Raw genomic sequence first — 23,574 nt, forward strand, 5'->3', positions numbered from 1 at the left:
CCTAACTATCCAGATTAGGTAACAAAGTCAGCTAAATATATGTGAACAGAGGATAACTTTATAATTTACGAAGTAAAGATTCCTACAGAAACATTCCTAGATCATCTTCCTACTCAGGGCTTAAATTCAATCGGAGTTGTCCAGAGTAGAATTCCAGTAAATATTTTCAAACCTGCGGGGCTGGAGCCCTGGCCCGCCCCATGGGGCTGAAGCCCCAAGCCCCAGAACTCAGAGAAACACTGTATGAGAATTTAAGTCCTGTTTCTACTGATATGAACAGGCTGATTTGATTATAGCTGGTTGGAAAACTGAATTTCCCTAAAATAGTGATAAGTAAAAGAGTAAAATAGCTACAGTAATAGTAAAATAGTTGCCTACATCACTATTAATAACTAGGGATCCTAGAAATCGGTTTGCCATGGAAAAATATGGAATTTGCATTTTTACAGAGAATCTTTAGTTTTTACATTTTGTGAAAAAATAAAAACATATCTTAATTAAATTTTGCTGTAAGTACCAGTGTCATTTATTCAATGCATTCAACTAAACGCACTTGTGGTTGATTTTTGAATGCTCTTTAACTTACAGTGAAACCCCATTTATCCTGTCTAATTGGGCCCAGGGCCAGATCGGATCATCGAAAATCTGGATAACCAGGAGAACTGGCAAAGAGCTTTCTATTCCTTATTTAAGATGGGCAGGGGGGGCAGCCTGAACGTCTGAGCCCCAGCTGCCCAGAACTGACAGCCCGAGCCCTGCCATTGTCAGCCTTTGGCAACTGGTGATTTGGTTACTACAGAGAGCCAGCTAATGGTGGCTCAGATAAATGGGGTTCTACTGTATATCAGTAAAACACTGTGTTCAACTGATATCTATATATATTGTGGCTAGGCAAACTAAAGTCCAGCGTTTCATTTTAATCACGGAAAAACATGGATTTTTATGCTTATTTTATCAGAGAATTTTGGATTTTTTTATCACTGAAAACTAGGATCCCTGTTAATAATCCACGTAATCACTCCATAAGACTTTCACTTTTATCTCCAGTAAATACCAAAACCAATATATACTCCCCAGCTTCTTCAAATTTGTTTTCTAGTGCAAAACCTTAATAGTGACCTCAGCAGTATCAAGAAAGAATAACTTTCCAAATGCATGAAACATGTGACAATCAAATTTTATATCTGTTGTTTTAATCAATATAAAAGCATAGGATGTGTTAAGGTTTGATGGAGTTAGGGGTATGTACTACTTTTTAGCATCTGTTGGTGGTGGAAGTAAAAGCCTTGTGGAGTGATAATCTATGGTGTTATAGGAAATATGAAGGTGCAGAGGAATGCACGTCTTTCCACATTATTCCATTCCTTTAGGATTTGGGGTAGATGGAATCCTGCTGCAACAGTAACTACAACTGAACATAGGTTTTGTTTGCTAATTGTTTTAAATACCTGAACCAAGTAGCACATAGGTGTGTGGGCAGAAAGGCATGCTGCCTTGGAAAAATAGGAAACTCTCTTAACTATTCTTAAATATCATGAGAAATTCCAGTGATTACTGAAGACTGGTAGATACTGTATGCAAATAGTGTAACATGCCTATATAAACCTTTTTTTGGGAATGTAACAAATTGAGCGTAAGGCAAATACATAAAATAGTTAAACTAGGATTTTCAAAGGAGCTTAAGGGAGCTACGTGTTGAAAGCCCATTGAAAGTCAATGTGAGTTTGACACCGTAGGCTGCTTTGAAAATCTCAGTCTTATTTTATACTTTTGTATATAGAACACTATATCCAAAATAATCTAAATGTGTATAAACAAATGAGAGATTTGCATTAATCTTCAAGACTTCATTGACCTGAGTGGAAAGCAGACAAGAGGAAGTCCAAACAAAAAATTCTAAAGCAGGGGTTGTAGTAGTTCTTTATGGTTTGTGTGCAATTTTTTATTTGACTCCTTGACTTGTGCATTCCTACTAAGGATAAAGTTATGTGCTGTACTGCTTGTAACAGTCTGTAATGAAACAAGCTGCTCCCAATTTCAGTGTTGTGGCAAAGGCAGAGCTCTTTTTCCTTTAAAGATCAACTTTGCTAAAAAGTTCGGTATTTAGAGGAATAATTTGATCTGGCAACCTAACAACTGTAGGTGTCTTTAATTGCTCCTTTTAATAAATTAATCTGCATTTCTGGTTTAGTTTTGTTCTGAGGGAATGTCTATATTGGCAGGGAAAAGTTTAGTGATTTTGTTTGTGATTTTTTTTGCCCTATGACTTAATACTGCAGCATGTGATAAGGAAAGGCCAGAAATTATTGACATTAGATCATTGTTTAAAGCTTTGGTTAGAAAACCGGCAGTTTCCTTATTTCTGAATGGTATCTGCTACTGCAAACTAGATTTGTTTTTGTTTTTTTTTTTTTTTTATTATTTATTTGAAGCAGCTTTTGAATTAGATCTGTACCAAGGGGATCACCAAAGATTCATTTTCATCTATGCCTAAAGGCATGTGATTAGGAGAGACTATTACTTTTATTTAAGAGGGGAGAAAAAAAGCTAGGTTTCTAGTGTCTGTGCATTTTGGGGGGGGAGGGGGAGGACTGAAAACATGAACCTCCAGGAGGCTAAAAAAAGACTATAAATAAACAGGACCCAAAACACATTATGTTTAAAATCACTTGAGTTTGGCAATATTTCAGCTGTCCAACCTGAGATAAAAAGTGATCCTTGGAACATGGCAGTACTGATGTATATGAAGATTTGGCAGTTATCCAAGAGTTGGGGTTACAACTGGAGTGATTTCATTGAGACTATTCAACTGCTTGAAGTTAAGCACATATGCAGTGAGGATGAAATCTTGACCATATTAATGTCAATAGGAATTTTGTCATTGACTTCATCAGGCCGGGATTTTACCCAAAGTGTTCACGGAATTGAAGCCTGTTAGGCTCCTATTTTTGAATATTTTGGACTGTGTATTTAAAAAAAAAATGATCATGATAACTTTGATAATATACAGAAAGTCTAAACTTTCATTAACACTGAAGCAATTTTGTTTTAAAATAACAAATATTTTATGCCACTAAGAGGAATGTTTTTAATAAAAGTACAGTTTTAGCCCCATGCTACAAACAATTATTTATGCACAGGCTTAATTTTAAGGACAGGAGTGCAGTTGAAGTCAATGGAATTATTCTTGTGAGTAAAATTATATGTTTGTTTGCAGAATGAGGGGTTTAATTTTCAGTACCTTGGTTTTTTCCTATAGCAGTTTTGTAATTTAGTTCATAATAATTTTAATCTTAAATTACAATGGCACAAACTTTCAAATTAGTTTTACAAATTCTCAACCTGATTTAGATTATTTTTTTAAAATCAAGTGAATGTAATCACTTGTGATTTAAATTGCTCCCCCCTGCAATCATAACTGTGGATGTTCTAATATCCACATACTGTAAATATCTAATCATTTTTTGAATCCTATTAAACTCTTGGCCTCTGATACCTTAACAGTTAAACAGGTTAGTCATGCTGTTTAAAAAAAGAAAACCTTGTTTTCTTTTATCAGTCTTAAATGTGTTGCTTTTTAATTTCATTAAATAGCTTTGTTGTATTATGAGGATAAATGAGCTCCCAATTTTTCTTCCTTATCTCATTTTGAGTAGTCTTGCATTAGATGGAAAAGTTGCCACTTTTACGTGTCATTCATTTTGAGATAAGTTTCTTTAGAAATAATTTTATTATAAGAATTATGGGTCTTATTTTGTTAAAAGGAAAACAAAACCCTCTACACCCAACTTCATACCGCTTTTTTCAGGGATGCTAATTTTGCTTCCTTCTATAACATGTCACTGCAATAAAGAGCCATTTAACATTTGTAGAAGCAAAATAAAATATCAGGAATTGTGAAGACTAGATTTGAGCCTTTTTTTGTGAACAGGTAAAAATTGATAAAAATCATTTAAATTGTACCTTGGATCGCAGTGTCCTTTGCTCTAATCCAGGGTTTTCTGATTCCTTCCCCTGTCCTAGTGCTTTATCTTCTATTAGAGAGCAATGTTTTTTTCCCCATATATGCTAATTTAGATAATACACTTTGAGGCAGGTGGGGGGATAATAAGTACAATCTGGGGTGGAGTGACCTCCCTAGGGGAATCACACATTCCTAAGTAGTGAAGTATCTCATTCTTTTTGAAATCTTACACTGGCTTCAACACCTGTGTAATGAGTTTATAGCCCATGCACAATAAATCATAATCTTGGCTGTTAGAAAGACAGTCATGGGTGCCAAATAGGTCTTTTTACTATCTTATCAAACAGCCGTTAGAGAACCACTTCAATATGAGCTTCAATATAGCTTCTGTAAGATATTCTTAACTTGTCAGCTGTGAAAATATATGTGGGAGTTCATGTTATAAAGATATAAACCTTACTTAATTAATCTTGAAGATTTTGGATGGAAGCATAGATATCAGAGTTTAATTTTTCCTGTGTTTGCTCTGTTATCTTTCAGTTGATAGCCAGGCACTTGCACAGACTTAACCAATTTAGTGGAGTTCTTACCCCTCCTGTAGTCAGACTTGCTCTCAGTATGGGTGGCCTGTGCTGAGGTGATCTTAGGTGGATTTCACTTACTGTGGATGAGCTGGTAGGAGCAGTGCTGAGCTAATCTCAGTTGTGAATCATCTGCCCGAAGAGTGAGGGTATGTCTACACTGCGAGTGAAGTCGACTTACTTAAAGTCGACTTTCACCTGCCGATTTTTAAAAGTTGCTGCAGTGTGTACCCACCATGCTGTTTGCGCAGGTCTTGTGTGTCCACACTCACCACAGTTGTTTCGCCATTCAAAGCAGTGCACGGTGGGTTGCTATCCCACAGTGCAACTAGCAACGGTGGCTGTTTGGACGAGTTTCATTGTCCCGTGATGCAGCACTCCTTCCCCTTTCCTTCTTCCCCCAAACAAACAGGAAACCTATTTTCATGCCATTTCTTTTCCCCGCGCGCTTGGCATTGCTGTAGAGACATGGAGTCAGCGCAACTCTGCACTATTATTGTGAGCATCACAAATACATCGCAGCTTATCATCGAGTATTTTCGAAGCCGAAACACAGGCAACAGTGATGCCACCGAAGCTGCCCTGCTACAAGCCATCGAGCAGAACAATTCCTGATTGCTGCAGGCTGTAACATATCATCTGCAGTCTGTGGAGTGCCAGTTCTGGTCCCAGGAAACAAGCGCAGAGTGGTGGGACCGCATCATTATGCAGCTGTGGGATAATGGCCAGTGGCTGCAAAACTTTCGTATGCGAAAGGCAACTTTCCTCGAACTTTGCTTCTGGCTGGACCCGTCCCTGAAGCATGTGAATACTCACTTGGGACAAGCTCTGATGGTGGAAAAGAGAGTTGCCATCGCTCTCAGGAAGCTGCAACCCCCGACTATTACCGCTCAGTTGGGAATCAATTCGGAGTCAGTAAATCTGTAGTGGACACCACCGTGATTCAAGTGTGCAGGGCCATCAATAGACTTCTGCTATGAAGGACAGTGACTTTGGGAAATGTGCAGGACATAGTGGACGGGTTTGCCACAATGGGGTTCCCAACCTGTGGGGGGTCATTGATGGGACGCACATCTCTATCTTAGCGCCTGCCCACCTAGCAACCGAGTACATAAACCGCAAGGGGTACTTTTCCATTGTCCTGCAGGGGCTTGCAGATCACCGGGATCGTTTCACCGACATCTATTTGGGGTGGTCTGGGAAGGTGCATGACGCGCACATATTTCATAATTCGGGGCTATTTTCTAATATACAGGTGGGCACTTTCTTCCCAGATCAAAAAATTCACATCGGGTGTGGAAATGCCAATAATGATCCTGGGGAATCCTGCTTACCCCTTCCTCCCTTGGCTAATGAAGCCATACACTGGACACCTTGACAGCGACAAGGAGTGTTTTAATAACAGGTTAAGCACTTGCAGATGGTTGTTGAATGTGCCTTTGTGCATTTAAAGGGCAGATGGAGGAGTCTCCTCACTAGGCTGGACATGAGTGAAAAGAACCTCCCTTTGGTGATATCTGCGTGCTGTGTTCTTCATAATGTGTGTGAAGCGAAGAGGGAGAGGTTCCCCCAGGGTTGGGCTGTGGAGGCAGAAAGACTGGCTGCCAGTAGTACGCTGAGAGCTAACCGTGGAACACTTTGCATTAGGGAAGCTTTGAAAACCAGGTTCTGCAATGAGATACGGGACTGATTTCTGTTCCTGTATGTTGTTTGCCTTTGCTAAACACCCCCCACCCAATCGATATCTGTACCCTCCAAATCCCTCCAGAACAAGATATGACTTATTAAAGAACGTGTTGAAATGATGCAAATTTTTACTTATGACATTCAAGTCATGGGGGAAAGAGGGAAGTGTTCATTCACAGTCTCAAGGGGTAGTGTAGTTGCTTGCAGGACAGCTGTCAGTGGGTCCACCGCTGCTTTCTGCTCGCCTCCACCGAGGTGAAGGCAAGCACGTACTGCAGCCGGCCATTCTCCTCCAAGATCTCTTGGGGGCGGAGGAGAGGCAGGCAGCAAAACCCTAGGTGGAGGAGCATTATGAAGGAGCTGCAGCAGGTCTCTGTCCTGCCTCCGCTCCTCCTGAAGCTCCACAAGCCACCGGAGCATGTCTGCCTGGTTCTGCATGATTCGCAGCATTTCCTGCGTGGTACTGCAATCATGCTCTCCTGCATTTCTCTGCGACTCTCCCTGTCCATGTCCATATTCTGGGACAAGGTCAGCTGCCATGCTCTGAGCTCTGTCTCTGCGGCCACTGAGGCGTTCATGAGCTCGTCAAACATGTCATCTCTTGTTTTTTTTTTCCTCTTTCTAATCTGCGATAGTCTTTCTGCAGCATTTCTTGAGGGTTGGGCCAAGGCCAAGGTGTCTACAGAATGAAAAGAAATTCACAAGGTAGCCATTGTTAGCAGATTGAAGAAAATGATACAGCTGCAACAATGTAGACAGTACTCCCCATGCAGTGCACAGGGCAAACACAGACCCTCATTCCATTCCTAACATCCCAGAAAGGTCGGCTTGTTGTGCCCTTACAGAGATGGTAAGCAAGGGGATCTGCGGACAGCGCCGAGCGGGTGGGGAGATGTAGTCTCTGCTTAAACCAAATAAAAATAATCAAAGTGACTTGGTAGGACACTACAATGGGGAATACAAAGGTACAGGGCATCTACAGTATAGCTCAGGTATTTTTAACATGCGCCATCTTCCCTAGGTGACCATGAGCAATATCAGTCTCCTGAGGGTCACGCACGAGAAAAGGGAAGATTTGCTGCATGCAGCGGGGTACCAGCTGTGTTCCGCCACGATGCAGGCTCCCTCGATTTCAGTGTGGCGCAGCAAAGTATCCTACCGTGGAGGAAGGAACAAGGCAGCCCTCCCCAGAAAACTTTTGCAAAGGATAACAGATTATCTCATGAAAGTTTCCATGAGATATCAACTGATGATTATTGGAGCATATCTCATCACATAAATAATCTGTTCTATGGGTAACCCCCCAGTACAGTCATCTAAACGCCTGAAATCCTCTTCCTGCCCCCCACCCCTCCAATGTAAAAGGACAGAATTGCCAAGAAGAAAGAAAACTCATCTGATGTGTCTTCCTCGGGATCACTAGTGCTGTCCTGTGTGCTGTTGGACTGCTCTGGGGTCAGGAATAGGTCCTGACTTTCTGGGAGAAGAGACACCCCGCTCTCCTGCACCCTGCTCTCCTCAGCCTCCTCCTCCTCCTCCTCGTCCCTGGAGTCCTCATCATTGTCCATGGACTGTGATCTAGCAGAGGTATCAATGCTGTGGGGCAGCACCGTGGTGGGATCGCCACCGAGAATTGTATGCACCTCATCATAGAAGCGGCATGTTTTGGGCGAGGAGCCAGAATGTCTGTTAGCTTCCCTGGCTTTCTGATATGAGTGACACAGCTCCTTGATCTTCACGCTGTACTGCTGTGCTTCCCTTTTGTGTCCTTTCTCCAGCATGCCCTGGGATATCTTCCTGTAAATGTCTAAATTCCTTTTGGTGGCTCTGAGCTGAGCCAGAACGGACTCCTCACCCACAGACCGATGAGATCTAAGATCTCTGGTCGACTCCATGCTGGAGCACGTTTGGGCTTTGCAGTAGCCATGAGGAGTACAGCGACAAAGCTCTCTCCATGCTGGCTGCACAGGAAATGAAAATTCAAATTTGCTCGGGGCATGAGGGGAGGGGACATTTCGAGGTAGTGTGACCACTTTACAGCTGAGCACGAATGTCCAGAGCAGTCACATCGGGGCATTGTGGGATACCTCCTGGAGGCCAATAACGTCTACTTAAGTTCAGTTCTGTCTACGCTGATGCTAAACTGAATCAATAAGTTCGAATTAGGCACTATGCGACTTGCGGAGGTGGTTTTATTAAGTCAGTTTTGCCGCGATTTAAGTCGACGGAACTGCAGTGCCTCTGTAGTCACGGGGTTTCGGAGATCGGCGTTATGTCGACCTCCGTCGCCAGTGTAGACCAGGCCTCAGTCAGAAGGAGTAGTGCTGAGCTGGTCTCAGATGGAAGTCACTCTGTAGATCCTATGTTAATCTACTAGAGTTCTCTCAGATTCATACATATTAAAGAGAGAAGGGACCATTATGATAATTTTGTCTGACGTCCTGAATAACACAGGCCATAGAATTTCATCTAATAATTCCTGGAGGGAATTTATTCTTCCTTCTATCTAAATTAACCCAGTATCTTTTCCTGTGCAGGTCAGTAACAGATTTGGTACACTTCAGTGTTGTGTTTGAGTCCTTTGTAGTTATTTCTCAATACTCTTCCCAGGTTACAGATAAAATGTATTTGTTTTATACCTACATAAAATATAAAGACTGCTTCTGTCTACTGTGTGAATGAGAGGATTGGAATAAATGACAAATCAAAGGATTATTTTAAATGTTTGGTTCCTAAATCATCTGTATTTCTTGAAGATCAATATTTTACAAGGAGAGGAGATGCTTGGAGGAAATGGTACCAAGCTATGGACATGCCACCTTTTCTTGGAATACCTAGAATGACTGAGATGGAGATTCTGAATGCAAGGGACACTACTTATATTAGAATGAGGAGGATAACTTTGCATTGTGAAAAATAATTATTTAGTAACTACTAATTATTACATTTTGAATGTGAAAAGTATTTTATATGAATTGTTGGTTACTACATAAAACTTTATCTCTGGGCTAGTCTGAATCAGATTATAAAGATCTTCCTCCTCCAGGTGTTATTCATGTTCTATTGGATTTAAAGGCCCATGAAGATGTCTGAATGCAAGTGTCCAGTGAGACTTTCAGTAGAGAGAGAGAGACATTTCTTGACAAAGTTGCAGGCTTATCACAGATGCATGATTTCTCTGTTTGTCTGTGACTTCCTGCAGGAAGGCTCTAGGAGGGTTGCCAGCCCGATGCAAAGGGGAGGCCCCAGGTGGCGAGAAGAGATGGAGAGGAAGTCCATCCAGCATTCACCCTGCAGCAACAGCTCCTATGTCTGCAAGGCTGGGCCTGGTTCCATGCTGTATGCATTGCGCACAGGGTCACAGCACCACTCACTCAAATTTGGCTCCACCACCCTTTTCTGCCCCCATGTTATGATGGAAGGGCAGCAGAGATAAACCTGAGCAAATGGCATTGTGACCCCATATGCCAGGTTGCAGTATCTGGAGCGGAGAGCTGGGCCCAGTCCTACAGGACACAAGAGCAACCATTGCCCAAGCTTGCTGTCTAGCCCCTCCTCTCTCAGGGCTTCACGGGAGCAAATTAGGGTTGCAGTGCTGGGATGGAGGGTATTGCTGCAGGTAGTCATTGCCCCCCCATTTGTCCAGGAATTTTTTATCAAAAATCACAGAGCAATCACCAACCCCATGACTTTTACTACTTTTACCATGATTGCTTGATGATTTTTTTTTTAACTCTATGATAAATCTGCAGCCCTAACAATGAATAAGTCAAGGGCAAATGAAGAAGCTTAATAAATTAGCAAGTGAATAACAAGTTCTTTAGAGAGTATTTAGAAATGACTGCATCAGTCATCTTTAATTTGTTAATTATTTCCAGCTAGGATCCCCAAAAAGTCTCCATGTGCTTATAAGCACCTAACCTTATTATGGAAAATCAGAAAGTTCTGTGATGTAAAGAATTAACATGGCAAACTTTTTTTTTACTTGTTAGGGGTTTTTTAACATTGCAGGTGGCTTGAAATATTCTAATGTAAAAGGGAACTTAGGTTTATTTGTGAAAATGAGGTCCAAGTAATGGAAAAGAAATTCTTTAAGGATTTCAAAACCCCTTTTGTGGTGATGGATTTGTGTCTTGACATCTGACATGGCATTCTCTTGAACTTTCTAATGACGTAAAGGTCAGACATCATGCTATGAATAGGGAGTCTGTATTTGCCTTAGAGTTGAGACACATTGCTTTTTATTCTAAATTTTCTCATTTTCATTGCAAATATTGAATTTTCACATTTTAGGCTGTAGAACAAGTACAGATCAATTTTCACTTAGCAACATGTACATTTGATGCCATTGTGTGTAGTGTGCCAATAATACATATATTGTCAGTATTAATCCCTGTTTGAGGAGTTTACATTTTTATTCTCTGGCTTGTAAATCAATGTATATGTTGATTGTTATATATTATGATATAGTCTTGAATTGCATGATCATATACTATTTTTCAACATTCTGCATTTTGCTTCATTCAGTGAATAAGATGGATGGTGGTTAGCAAAGAATTGCAAGTTGTATACTGAATGAGACTATTGTCTATAGGACTCCTACCACATTTGTTGCAGAAGTTGGAAGGCGTGTAGTGAAAGAGGCCTGGACTGCAAGAAGATTAAGCATGGTCTAGTGGTTACAGTAAATAAATGCCACTCAGGAGAACTAGATTCTATCAGTGTGTCTTTGTCACAAACAACTTCCTATGTGATTCTGGAATGTCACTTAAACCAACTTTTTCACATGTTGTCATGGTACCCTCTGTTAAGGTAGCTATGCCTGAGTTTCCTCATTTTACAGATAGCATAGAAAAATACTTACATTTGGCAGACTCTTTCCAAAAGGTAGTGTGGCTAAGTGGCCTACACTTGTTACCTCTCAGTAAGATATAAGGTCTCCCTTAGTAATAAGGGATGTAAAAGGCACAGAATTACTAACCCCAGTTAATAGGAGAGGTGAATGTAAGAATCATAGTCTCCTGATTCGCAGCACATTGCACCTTCCCATAGGCCAATGGGTATTTTGATGGAGGATAGTACCATGGAGGAGAAGATGAAGCATCATTTTGTGTCCTGTTGGGAGCTCAGTTGTGTGTAATGTGTTGAGATGAGATGCGGGGACATGGTATGCACAATTCTTATAATATATTATGCGATTTTAGCTGTCAACCTATAGCAAGTGCTACTGGGCAAAACACAGACAGAAAATGGTGATTTTCAGCATGTTATAGCTCAGTCCAGTCTGAATGGATTTTCAGGGGAGAGCAAAAGGCACCTCTTTAACTCCAGAACTGTCCTGTTGACAAAATTCAAAGTACTGCTGCAAACTATGTAAACATTAGAGCTCTTAAAATAAAAGAAGTTTTACAATGGAAAGCACTAGGTATCCTAAATATCGGGTCACTACCATTCCCCATGTAATAAATTTATATACTGCAGCATTTAAAATTTAAAAGCACTGTGCAAACATGGTCTAATTAATCTCACTTTTGCAAGATAGAGAAATGTTATCCATCATTTACAAATAGGGAAATAAAGTGACTTTGGTCAGCCTAATGCTAAGTCATTTGACAGAACTGGCATTAAAATCATGACTCCTCATTCTCAGTACCCTGTTCTCTCATCACAGGCATACAGGAGTACTCTTTACGTAGGAAATGTATGTATTGTATAAGTCTGACATGTGACGGACCAAAAAAACTGAAATATTGTAGCATCTCATTACACTGGTTATGGGTACATCAGAAATTCATAGATAGTGGGTTAACATTTTATGCTGTTCTTCATAGAATTGAGAAGTTGTTGATATCAAGACTCAGATTTCTGCTGAAGATGTGGAGTTCAGTCAGTTTGACTGTGATAATTTGTTGCTAAAGAAACCTCAACTTGTTGTTCTTGCTGTTCCAGCTGGCCTTGCTGAATTTCTTCCTCCCTGAAGAAAAGTTGCATCTTGAAGAAGAAAGTAGGCATGTCCGCCGAAACAAAAGGAGTAAAAGTAGTGAAGTACCTGATGGTGAGTTTCTATCTTTATTCCTTACAATTGCATTTCTCATTTTCACAGGCAAATGAGGGGCAAACAGTTTTTTCAGGTAGTGACTATATATTGGATTGTGTAAATTAACAAGAGAGTTCCTATCTCTCATGTAGTGCCTCCCTGAACTTGCTTGGCATCCAGATCATTAATTCCATAAATACCTATTCCAACACTACACCAGTCTAGTAAATGATATTAACATTAATATCCTAGCCAATCGTTATTTGCCCCAACTATAATGATTTTTATAATCATCATTGACTCAGTAAGGGGCATCTTCTTGTCTAACATTGAGACCTTTGACTTGCTTACTGATATGATTTGTTCATATACTGCCTGTGCTCCCTGCTTTCTTAAAATCCATGTTCAATAGGTTGTGCAGGCTAAACAGCTGTGAACAGTGCTGCACTACAGAATGGAAATGTGTTGTAACTGGGACCCTCCGTGTGGTTGTAGAGTAGATGTGTCCAAGCTCCACACTATTTACCCTCTAAATACTTAGTGCTCTTTGAGTGTTTGTGGACATATATATTCTACTTCAGGTATGTGTGCACTCAGTGCACTTGAATCAGATACTTTTTGGTCAGAAATACCCATTGGGACAGCACATAGGTCCTGAGTGTCCTCCTGCTTCCAACCAAGGTCAGAAAGAGTTGGAGCCATCCCAACTCCTTGTCAGTTCCTTCTCAGCTCACAGCTTGATGCCTCACAACTCACTGTTGTTCAATCACTTATCAGAATGCTTGTATATAGTTAGCTTTGTTTATGTAGTAATTAGTTAGTAGTTAGATAGTGATAGGTTTTTTGATAGTTTCCTTTTTTCTCTCTCATTTTTGAAAGAATTCTCTCCCTTTTTTCTGGGTTGGTATACAAGTTCAGTTGTTGTTTTGTCTCTGTTTAGGATGTCAGTGAGAAAATCCCTTGGTTTTAAAATTTGTCTGTCCTGTCAGGCAGTCATACCTGTAAACAATGGGCACACAGTGTGATTTTTGTTTAGGAGAAGGCCCCATTTCAAAGAGATGCACTGTATGTAGATCATTCTGTAGAAGAACAAAGAAACCTAGAAGAGCAGACTGAGAATATACTTCATGGAAAACTCCACACACCCAACCTTGGATCTGAGCACCCAGATTATATTTCACTGAGGAGTGCTTCATAAGCCTTGGTACCTTCAGTACCCTCTCCAATTCTGAAGACATCATCCTGTGAAAGAGGGAGAAATCCCCAGAAGTCAACTACAGAGAAGAGGCATCAGTCATAGTCTCTAGAGCCATCATCTAAAGCCCTTAAGTCATCTTACGTCTCAAGGGGAAAGCTCAAAATCCAGGACAGACTTCTTGACCAACCATTCAGCCCATAAATGTGAGGCATCAGTACCAAATGAAAACTTACTTGAATCTGACCCTGAGCAGACATCATTGAAGGACCTGGTACCACTATCTTCTACTGCAGTGGTTCAATTTTTTCCAGTACAGATAACCACAGTACCAGTGATTTTGATACCGACTAGGTATCTGATTACTCTCTCTCAGCACCAAGGGACTCAGTACCAACAATTGCTTTCCACCTTGCATTCAATATGGTCCTTACCATTACCAACCATATCGGTACTGTCTACATCACATGCATATATAGTGGCTAGAGATCTCATGATTTCATCCGTCCTGGACTCTCCACTCCTCTCTGCTGAGTTTTCATCAGTCAGGAGTGCCAATACCCACTACCTACAGAGTTTAGCTCCAGTGCTGGTGAAGACATCCTAGCTTAGACCATGATCCACACCCACTAGCACTGTGCCTGCCCTGCCTGAAGAATATTCCTTCTCATTTTCAGAATCAGGGAGCAGCAGGGAAGCCTGTCCCGTGGCATCATTGGGTTACAGACTTTTGCCTTCCTTGACAAGTGGTCATGATTCCAGAGTGGAATCTTATACTAGTAATAGATCCCTCTTTAGGGATATTAACTCTTGGGGACCCCTGTGTTGGCCTTACTGGGCACATTGGTGGTATTCCACATGCTACTAGATCCACTTCAACAGTGCAATCAAGACCTTGATCTCCTGAGCCTCCATTTGCTGAAAAGGTCACTTCCATCAGACCACCATCACCTCAGCCTCCTATCTCTGAGGCACAGGCAGAAGAGGAACTTAAAGATTAATCTCAACAGATTCCAGCCCTTATATCATCCTCTTCTCCAGATGAAGCTATTGGTCCTGACCCTATACAATCTATGCCTAAAAGACTACAAGTCATTTCAGGGGCTCATGAGGAGAGAAGTCTCTGCACTGAAGCTTCCTGTAGAAGTTGTCTAGGAGAACCCTCACAGGCTACTAGACATCTTGTGTACTGCAGTGCCTGGTCAAATGGCTTCCTATCAATGAAGACCTATTAAATCTCATTAGAATATTATGGCAGGACCCAGCCTCCATATAACCCACATCTAAAAAGGCTGACCAAAGCTACCAAGTTCCAGCACAGAGTTTTGAACAATTCTTCTATCACCTGGTGCCAGGATCATTGGTAGTGATGGCTGCAAATGAGAGGTCAAGGCAGGGAAAACCCAGTAGGCAGAAAAAGCAGCTCTATGGTAACCTTATAAATGAGAATTGCAAATTTCCACATGATTCTTTCCAAATATGACTATGCTAATGGGGATTCCCTTACAGAATTTACAGACAAATTGCCCAGCAAGCTCAGAGAGGAGTTTAAGTCCATCGTGATCAAGGGCCAGTTGATCACCAAAATGTACCTTTGAGCAGCTCTCAGTTCGGCAGATACAGCGTCATGACTAACCCATGACCCATTCTCTGTCCCTGCTACTTCAGTCTAAAATTACCAAGATTCTGGGGGTGAAGAAACTTAGAGGTGGTTAGGATAGTCCTGCCTTTTATGCCCTCAGTTGGATGCATGAGGACATTCAGGGTGCATATGCTGCCCCGACAGGTACTGCTGACCAAAAGTCTCTGGCTCAAGTGCACTGGGCGCACACACACCTGAAGTGGAATATATATGTGCCCAAGACATCTCAAATAACCACAGGTAAAGTATGGGTAATTAATCATTTTTTAAAAGCCTATGCCAAGAGAATCAAAAACAGCATCAGAAATTTAAGTCTTTATCAGCTCACCAGCCAGGTGTAAAAAAAAAAAAATCAAGATTTGGGTCTCAAACCACAGGGATAGAGAGCCTTTGGTTTTTTTTTAATCTCGTCTTTTGACAGATCTGTTTGCCCTATAGTAGAAATAGTTGAATGTAAACAAGATCTGTCACATTCATCTGACATGACTACAGGTAATATAGTTCAGTACATCCATGCAAAAATATAATCCCCTGTATACCTCCCATGTTGCACAACCATGTTTGAACTGATGCGTTCTTGGAAAATCTGGGCAGCTGTCTCATACTCACCCACAGTCAATCAGGTGAGGATCTTTCACATGGTATAATGTAGTTTGTGTTGTGTTTCTGCGTAGATATGTGAAAGTTTAGCAGGATTTGCTAACTTGGGTACATAGAGATGAGTAGTTAGAAGAAACGTTGTTCAAACTTCTCCCTAACCCTGGAATAATATCTTACTTTCTGTGCATCAGTCCCTACCCCTTAAATTTGTTGATCTTCACGTTTTGAGTTGATCTAATTTAGATTGTAAACTTTTCAGAGCAGGGGTTGTGTTTTTTATATTCTCTTTCAAATGCTATGCAAAACATACTGTTGTATAAATGAGTATTAGTAGTAATAACCTAACTATAGCTTGGCAATTGCTACAGTCTAGCCCCAGTAACTTCCAGAATGGTGGGATTGTGGAAATGGCCTATACTGCCAACTTTCCCCACCTCTCTTCCCTAATTCACCTAGCAGAATGGTGGCTCACTTGAGGATTGAGGCTTTAGTCAATGTCCAAGAATAAGTCATTTTTACCTCAGTAGATAGCATGAATCTAACTAATGAAAAAATCTCCACTTTTCCATGACCAAAAACATAGAAAGTGGTAAATTTTCTGTGGCTAATCCTAACCTTCTGTCTAATTTTTGCATAGAATTTATTCTAGTGCTTTACTTTCATTGCTGTACATCCTATTACATATGACCCTGATTCAGGAAGGTGCTTAAGTGCTTTCTGGATAGAGATGCTTTCCTGAATTGGCCCTATGTATGGTGCTGCATGTTGCAGTTCTGCAATATTTTATATTAAACATTTTTAAAAAATTTCTAGCTGTCTAGCATAAAGAGATAATAATCTCGGTTGGAACTATTCAAACAAAACTTGAAAGTAAAAACATATGTTCTAGAATTTCCCAAGAATCTAAACATTCTGCATCAGTGTCCTAATTACAATTAATAGGGTGGTTTAAAAAAAGCAGTGTTGACCCAGCTATTGGGATGTTTACATTGGTTTGGGTTAATAGCAGACTTTAAGGAAACATGCAGGAAGGAAATAATGGATCAAGATAAGCCACCCCATGGTAAACACTTGAGCGTGTTGAGCCTACTAAACTGCTTTTAAGGACGGCAAAGCCCTGCAGAAGAATGGAGAAACTCTGACTTGGAAAAAAAGCAACGCTCTCTCCTCCACTCCCACCCTCCAAGTGGTAGTTGTTTACAAGCTGTTTAGAAAAACCCAACTGATACAGATACCAGGTGTCTGAAGAAGCTAGGCCTTGCCTAGGTTATCATCATGGGATAGTAAGCCTCTGGGTAAGAGAGACCCATGTAGATTATTTTAAAATTCTTTTTCTCTAAATGCTTTGTGCCTACTGTTAACATTGAACATTACTTTAGTTTTAAGAAGGCTTCTGATCACTATCTTCATCACTGGTCAAAGACTCCTAAAGAGAAGAACTGCAGGTGCTAAGCCCAGTTGCACCTGCTTGGTATGCACAGTGTATAGGTTACTGAAACTGAGGAAAAGATCCTGATATAAATTTGGGAGAACCGTGTGATGTTTTTTTATTTTACCCAGGAGAGGTAAAGGCACAAAGCCAGACTGACGCCTGAGAGGGAGCACTCAGACCAGGAAGATGACAGAGGTGCAGCTAACCCTTTAACCATGACACTGTGTACCTCTATTCAGTCTACAAAATGCAGTGTTGTGAAGATAAATTTACTTCTATTTCTTAGGTGCTTGGATAATAGTGATGGGGTTCAAAAGCAATGCATAGAGGGGAAATAGGGAACATGTAATACACATCTGTTGAATATCATTCCCTTTTGACACCAATACTTTGAGTCTTCTCCCATAGATATATTATACACCCCAGAAGGTCAGTTCTTCTGAACATAGCAATTTCATTCTGTTCTTCAATTTCAGATACTCTCTTAAGTACATTTCAGACATTAAAACAATTCTTAAAAATTATAAATTGAACATTGCCAGAATTAAACTTCATGCTTGTGGTCATATAACTTAACCTTTTTTAGCTCTTTTAAATGAAATGCCAAAATTCTTAGGTAAAGCAGCAGTATAACTTACTTAACTTGTATAGCACCTTATCATGGCAAGACATCTCAAGGCTTTTTAAAATATAAGCAACTAATGCTGGGAAACTCAAAACTGTAACTTCACCTCCCCCCTATTTCCAGTGTAAATAATTCACATTTCAAGTTTTGTTTTAATCTAGCTAGGTATTTATGATCCATATCTACCAAAACTGAGACCTAAGGGCTGCCGGCTGTGAAGAGTTCTTGCAGCATGGTGTCAGCTTTCTCGTTGGGAAAAAATTAGCAAGCTTCTGTATGAAAGGGAAAAGAAGTGGAGCTGGTAGAAAAGGTTTTAAGTAAAAGTCTGAGAAGTTAATGGGGGTTATAGGCTTAGGAAGTAAAGGAGAGAATGTTTTACAAGAAAGATAGCCTACTTAAAGTAGAAGCAAACTTTATAGTGGAGAAAGTATTTAGATTTCCTGGACTTTCTCCAGAAGATCTTGAGAGTTTAGGGAAATGAATGGGAGATGAGCAAGGTTTAGGGATACAAGACAGTGAAGAAAGAAGAGATGAAAAGAATCAACTGAATGAGAGAGAGGAGATCCCAGAATCAGCAGAGATGAGGGATCAGAAGAGAGGTTTAAGAGTCATAAAAAAGACTGGAATGTAGAGATTATTCTCCTGGACTCTAAATCAAAGCCATTAAATCTCTCTCTCCTTTTTATATAAAACTGCTACTGCTGATGTTTCTGTTCTAACTCTGAACAGTTTAAAACTGAAAATAAATTGGAGTAAGGGCGAAATTAAAGTATCATTTAATGAGCTTCCCCAACTAATTTATTATTAAACTATCAATAATTTCACTTTGTACTAGTAAAATTTCATCTGTTAACCAAAAGGACAAACCTATGCATCAACCCTAGCAATGCCAACAGGTGCTATTTTTTCTCCTTAATAAGTGTGTAACTTGCATTGATGCTCTTTGAAAGTATGCAGAAAACTGATCCCTCCATTTGGTTCCATCTTCAAGGAAAGATAAAAGCATTAAAATTATGTGCCTTACATGATTTGATGCTTGCTAAACTGGCCAAACTGCCTGCAATTTTGTTCTGCCCATCTAGTGTTGGTTTTCCTCTTTTAGCCTCCAGACCTCATAGGTTGCCCCCTTCCCTAAGGATTGCAATTTCACAGTGGAAGTTGTTTCATTGTGGCCATATTCCAAGAAATAACTTAAAGCCCCAGTATTTTCTCTCCCCAAAATGCTGACAAATATGTTTTATTTGGAACAGACTCGGGTGATTCCAGCTGAATGTGGCATGTAATATTAAAAACAAGAATGACAGAACCTGACATTATGATGCTAAGGTGAATGAATGATCAAGTTCCAATTAATTTCATACTAAATCATTGAAATCTATTCTAGTAGCTTTGCAATATGCTTGCATGAGTTACAAAGCTTCTACAGTATACAAGAATTTTTAAAATTTTAGAAATGCAGACAGATCAAATATTTAATTAGGCTTTAATTAGGCTAGTTTGATAGTAGCATATGTAGAGAAGATAATTTTATTGTAAAAAATAGCTGTTGAAAGGCAGTGGATGGTCTAGATTACTATCCTTCTCTTCTCTGTTCCTAAATGAAACCTTTAATTTTTTCACAACCCCTTAATCAACTAGCAATCATCCATAAAGTTCATTGTAGTTTGCTATAAGATGAAAGTATAAGCATTCTAGAAATGAGTTTTTCCTTGAGCTGCATGTTTCTATGTAAAACAGATAGATTATTACGGATTTCTTTTGGGTGATAGTGCAACAGGTGATAGCCAAGCTCTTTCATACAAGAGCCAGAGCCACAAGTTGTAATTAAGTTGCCCTTTGATACTGTGTTGTATACATGATTGCTTAGTTAATGGCATGGGAGAAGCTAATGAATATGAATTATAGGAATTCAAGGTTCTTTTTAAAGAGAAAAATTGTGTCAGGAGTACATGTTCTTAATTATATAAAAGTGTCCTGATTTAGCTTGAGTACCCTGGGTTTTGCTGTGGATCATGAGCACAGCACAACAGAGAAGACTAGTACCTGTAAGATGAATTGCATGTAGGTGTTTGCTAGGTTCATGTGTTGTCTTTTTCCTGTTGCCATTTGAGGGAAATGAAATTTCTTGATGCAAATGGAAGCCCCATGTTTTGATTTACATAAAACTGGATTGGTCAAAGTAATGAAGAACAAACTTTGGAAACAATCTTTCATTGGGATGAACTAGATAATATTTATCACTGATGAGTGCTTTACAAACGTTTAATAATTTCATATAATTGATTTGTAGGTAAATATTTTGCTCGTTTTACAAATGGGGAAACGAGGCAGAAAAGTTGAAGGTTTGCCCAAGGCTACAGAGGGCATCTATGTCCAGATTCTAATAGATCAATTTTTATAGTGACACAATTTTTAGGCTATACATCCTTCAGGGTAGGGTCTGTCTTTATATTTGACATGTGTAGCAATGAACATATTGTTTCTAACAAATAAAATAGGTCTTTTCCCTGTCTAATTTCCAAGATTCATTTTAGGCTTGTGCAAAGGTTTGTTTGTTTGTTTTGTTTGTTGGAGAGAGGTGTGATCAATGAATCACAATGGAAGAGTGTCACATTATCTGTAACAGAGGCTTCTGCATTAGTTTAATAAAGGGAAGGTAGTACAATACAAAGAAACCATAAAAATGTTAAATTAGTTCTCATTTAAATAAACCGAATTTGAAATGTTTGATCTCTAAAGAATCTCTTAAAGATGAAAGATGATAAACTACAGAAACCCAAAAGGAAAGAGATGTATTCTCTTAAGGGCTCATTAACATTAGTGATTAATTAATTTATAAACATTCAAGTAGATCCACACATGCAATAAGAAGCAAAGATACTCAAAAGTCTGGAAAACAGTACCTTAACTGATGCTATCACGTTCCATCCAGTCTATTATTAAATGTATGTATTATTTATCTGTTTCTGGTAATAACTACAATGTGTTATATGCTTTACAAATACAAAAGAAGATACAGTTCTAGTCCCAATGACCTTACTCTGCTCCCAAGTCTTGGTTTCTGGCCAGGAAGTATGGATGAAAGATTACAAAAGTACAGTAAGAATCACAGAATCCTTCCTGTCGTCCTCCTAAAGTGGATGTTTTTGGCTTTTAGAAAGGCTGGAATAGATGATATGTAAACATGGGGAGACCAAATCCCTAAACAGATCTTTTAAAAACTGTTGCACACACAGAGTGGATTGTGCCTAGATGTGGGGGTGGGAGGAAGTGGAGTCCTTTTCAACCAATCATTCCCATTTCTACTGTCCACAGAAGGGCCAAGCTCAATTGTGGTCCCTTGGCTTGAGTGAGCGTGAGGACTGATCCCTCCCACACCTCACCCAAGCCTCAGCACCCAAAGAGGGGAAGAGAGGATAAAAGCTAATTGCCCTGTCCTAGCTCAAAAAACAAAACAGTTCACAGAGTGGTGTGTAGAGTACCACATGAAATGAGGTGTCTTAGCAGGTGCACTTCCACTGCCTGCTGGAGAACACCAGGAGGAATTACGGGAAACAGAAGGATACTGTCAACTTGAAATTTAGTCAGTTTCAAAACATGATTTCAATTACTTTGAATACTACTTTCAATTACTTTGAATAGATAGCTTTGCTATGCATTTTTATCATTTTTACAATCACATTCTCTTAAGAAAGCGTTTCTCTCTCCTGTGAGTGTCCTAAAGCCAATTTAGCAGGCTCTCAGAGGATCCCCCAGCATAGGGGGATATATCCTATATATGGCTTCTATTCTGCAAGTCCTTTTTCTTCTTCCCCCTCCTTGTGGCCAGCTCCTTCTCTTCCCTAGCTCTCAGAAAGGCCATTTGTGCCATGAGCAGCCAGGATAAACTAGAGAAGACTTGTGACTGCTGTCTAGCCCAACACAGAACAGCTCTAAGATGGAGACGGGGGAGTGCAAAAGAAGTTTAAAGCAATGATTCCTGACCTTTTTGGCTTGAGAGCCATGGATATCATTTTTACAACTCTGAAGGGCCACCAGTCTCTGCCAGGAGTCCCTCTGTCCCCTCCCCATCACTGCAGCCAGACAGAAGGAATTCAACAAGGAGGCTGCCTTCTCTCTGATCTACTGTTTCCCTGGCTGCAGCAGGGAAACTGCATGTGTCCTGTAGCCCTGTGCGCTCCACCTGGGTCCCTAGGCCATGGCTCCCTTGTGCAACCAGAGGGACGGGAGATCAGTGACCCCAGTACCTATGGACCCAGGTGGAGTGCTTTGCCGTGCTCCCTACTACAGCCAGGGGGAGGGGAGTGCTGATCTCCCATCCTGTTGGCTGCAGCAAGGAGCCTGCATCAGTTTTGTAGCCCTGCAGCAACGCGTTCCACCTGGGTCCTTAGGCAGTGGCTCCCTTCCACAGCCAGTGGGAGGTGAACAGCAGGCCACTTTGAAAGACCCCATAGGCCACTTTTGGACCACGGGTTGGGAACCACTGGTTTAAAGCCATCCCATACAAACAAACCACCTAGCTTAAGTTTCACATAGTGCTCTTTGGCTGCACTATGTGAAAATCAAGTGGATCAAGGCCTATATGGTAAACTTTATTTATCTGTTTATTTTGCTCAGATCTTTAAATAACGGTTTTTATGATTTCAATTCTCTTCTTGAAAACGCACACTTACTCTGTTACTATTCAGCTTCCTAGGTTCCTATTTATTTCTGCATTATTATATGTTCTATAATAATCTTCTTACTACCCACTCCACTTGTCATTTAATTTTGTTTTAATCCATAGATTTCTTTCCCCCCCTCCCCTTCCCTCTTTTCTGGCTCCTTTTTGTTTTGGTATGTCTATTCTGCTGTAGTATCACTGAAGCTCCCAGATTAACAAATCATTCTGGGACTGGTAATTAGCAACAGTTGTGTTTTAAAAAAAATCAAGAATGTGAAGTTAGTCCACTTTTACATAAACTGTATTTGAAATGTTAGATCTCTATTCCCAGAGCAACAGTAAAAATATTGCTGGCTCCATGCTAGCAAAGCCAAAATATGGGAGCAGCATGACTGAAACTACAGGAGACCATTCCGTGCTCTTGCCCTTTGGAGGGGATGATGTTATAAATAGTGACAGACACAATGTCTTACAAAGCAGATGTCAATAGGCTCTTTTAAAAAAGACCCAACAACACTTTTTTAAAACTACAGTTCATTTGCCTCATGCTTTCATCTCCATGCCCCATTAAATCCCTGCAGTACTGGTTTCGTTTCCCTCCCTAGATTTTTTTAAAACTTGGTGAGAAATAGAGTGGTTGTTGACCTACCCTCTGTTCTGAGGCCAGGAGGATGGGAAGAGACTCAGCAGATGTCAGTTTAAGAACAGCTAATGCTTTGCCTCCTTCTACTTTGGCAACCTTCTTGCTGAGGAGAGCTCTTTATGGGGCCTGGTTGGTGTTGATTTCACTGGAGCAGGTGGCTTTTGTTAACATGAAGATTGCAAACCTCTCATATAGGGATACCAGAAACTAGATTAGCATCAGTAGCGTTACCTGACACCTTGAAAGTAACATGCCAATTTGTATGGTTTTGCCCCTCTAATAATGGTCAGACTTTATCAATGGGAACAGTGTTGTTGGTATTTTCTCTCATCAGTAGATGGTTTCTTCTATAGTCAGCTGTCAGATAACCTGAAGGCATAGTATGTGCTTTTTTAATTCTAATTCGCTCTTTTTTAATTCTGCCTCTTTCCTTCCCTTTTTGCCTCTTAAAAAGAAATACCTCCAGGATGTTCCATCCTGAGAAGCAAGTTGTGCTCAGAACTCAT

At 40.3% G+C, this 23,574-nt stretch overlaps 1 protein-coding gene across 1 annotated transcript in view; it reads left to right on the forward strand.

The window, feature by feature from the left end:
- Window positions 1-23,574, forward strand: part of EDA (ectodysplasin A) — a 169,423-nt gene that overhangs the window by 82,697 nt on the left and 63,152 nt on the right. Inside the window, exon 2 of the mRNA XM_067548328.1 lies at window positions 12,181-12,286. Coding sequence (XP_067404429.1) covers window positions 12,181-12,286 — 106 coding nt within the window. The remainder of the gene's footprint in view (window positions 1-12,180; window positions 12,287-23,574) is intronic.

The sequence above is a fragment of the Emydura macquarii genome, unplaced genomic scaffold, assembly GCF_026122565.2.
Source record: "Emydura macquarii macquarii isolate MOO-44397 ecotype Brisbane River unplaced genomic scaffold, CSIRO-AGI_Emac_v2 contig_1253, whole genome shotgun sequence".
Lineage (NCBI taxonomy): Eukaryota > Metazoa > Chordata > Testudines > Chelidae > Emydura > Emydura macquarii.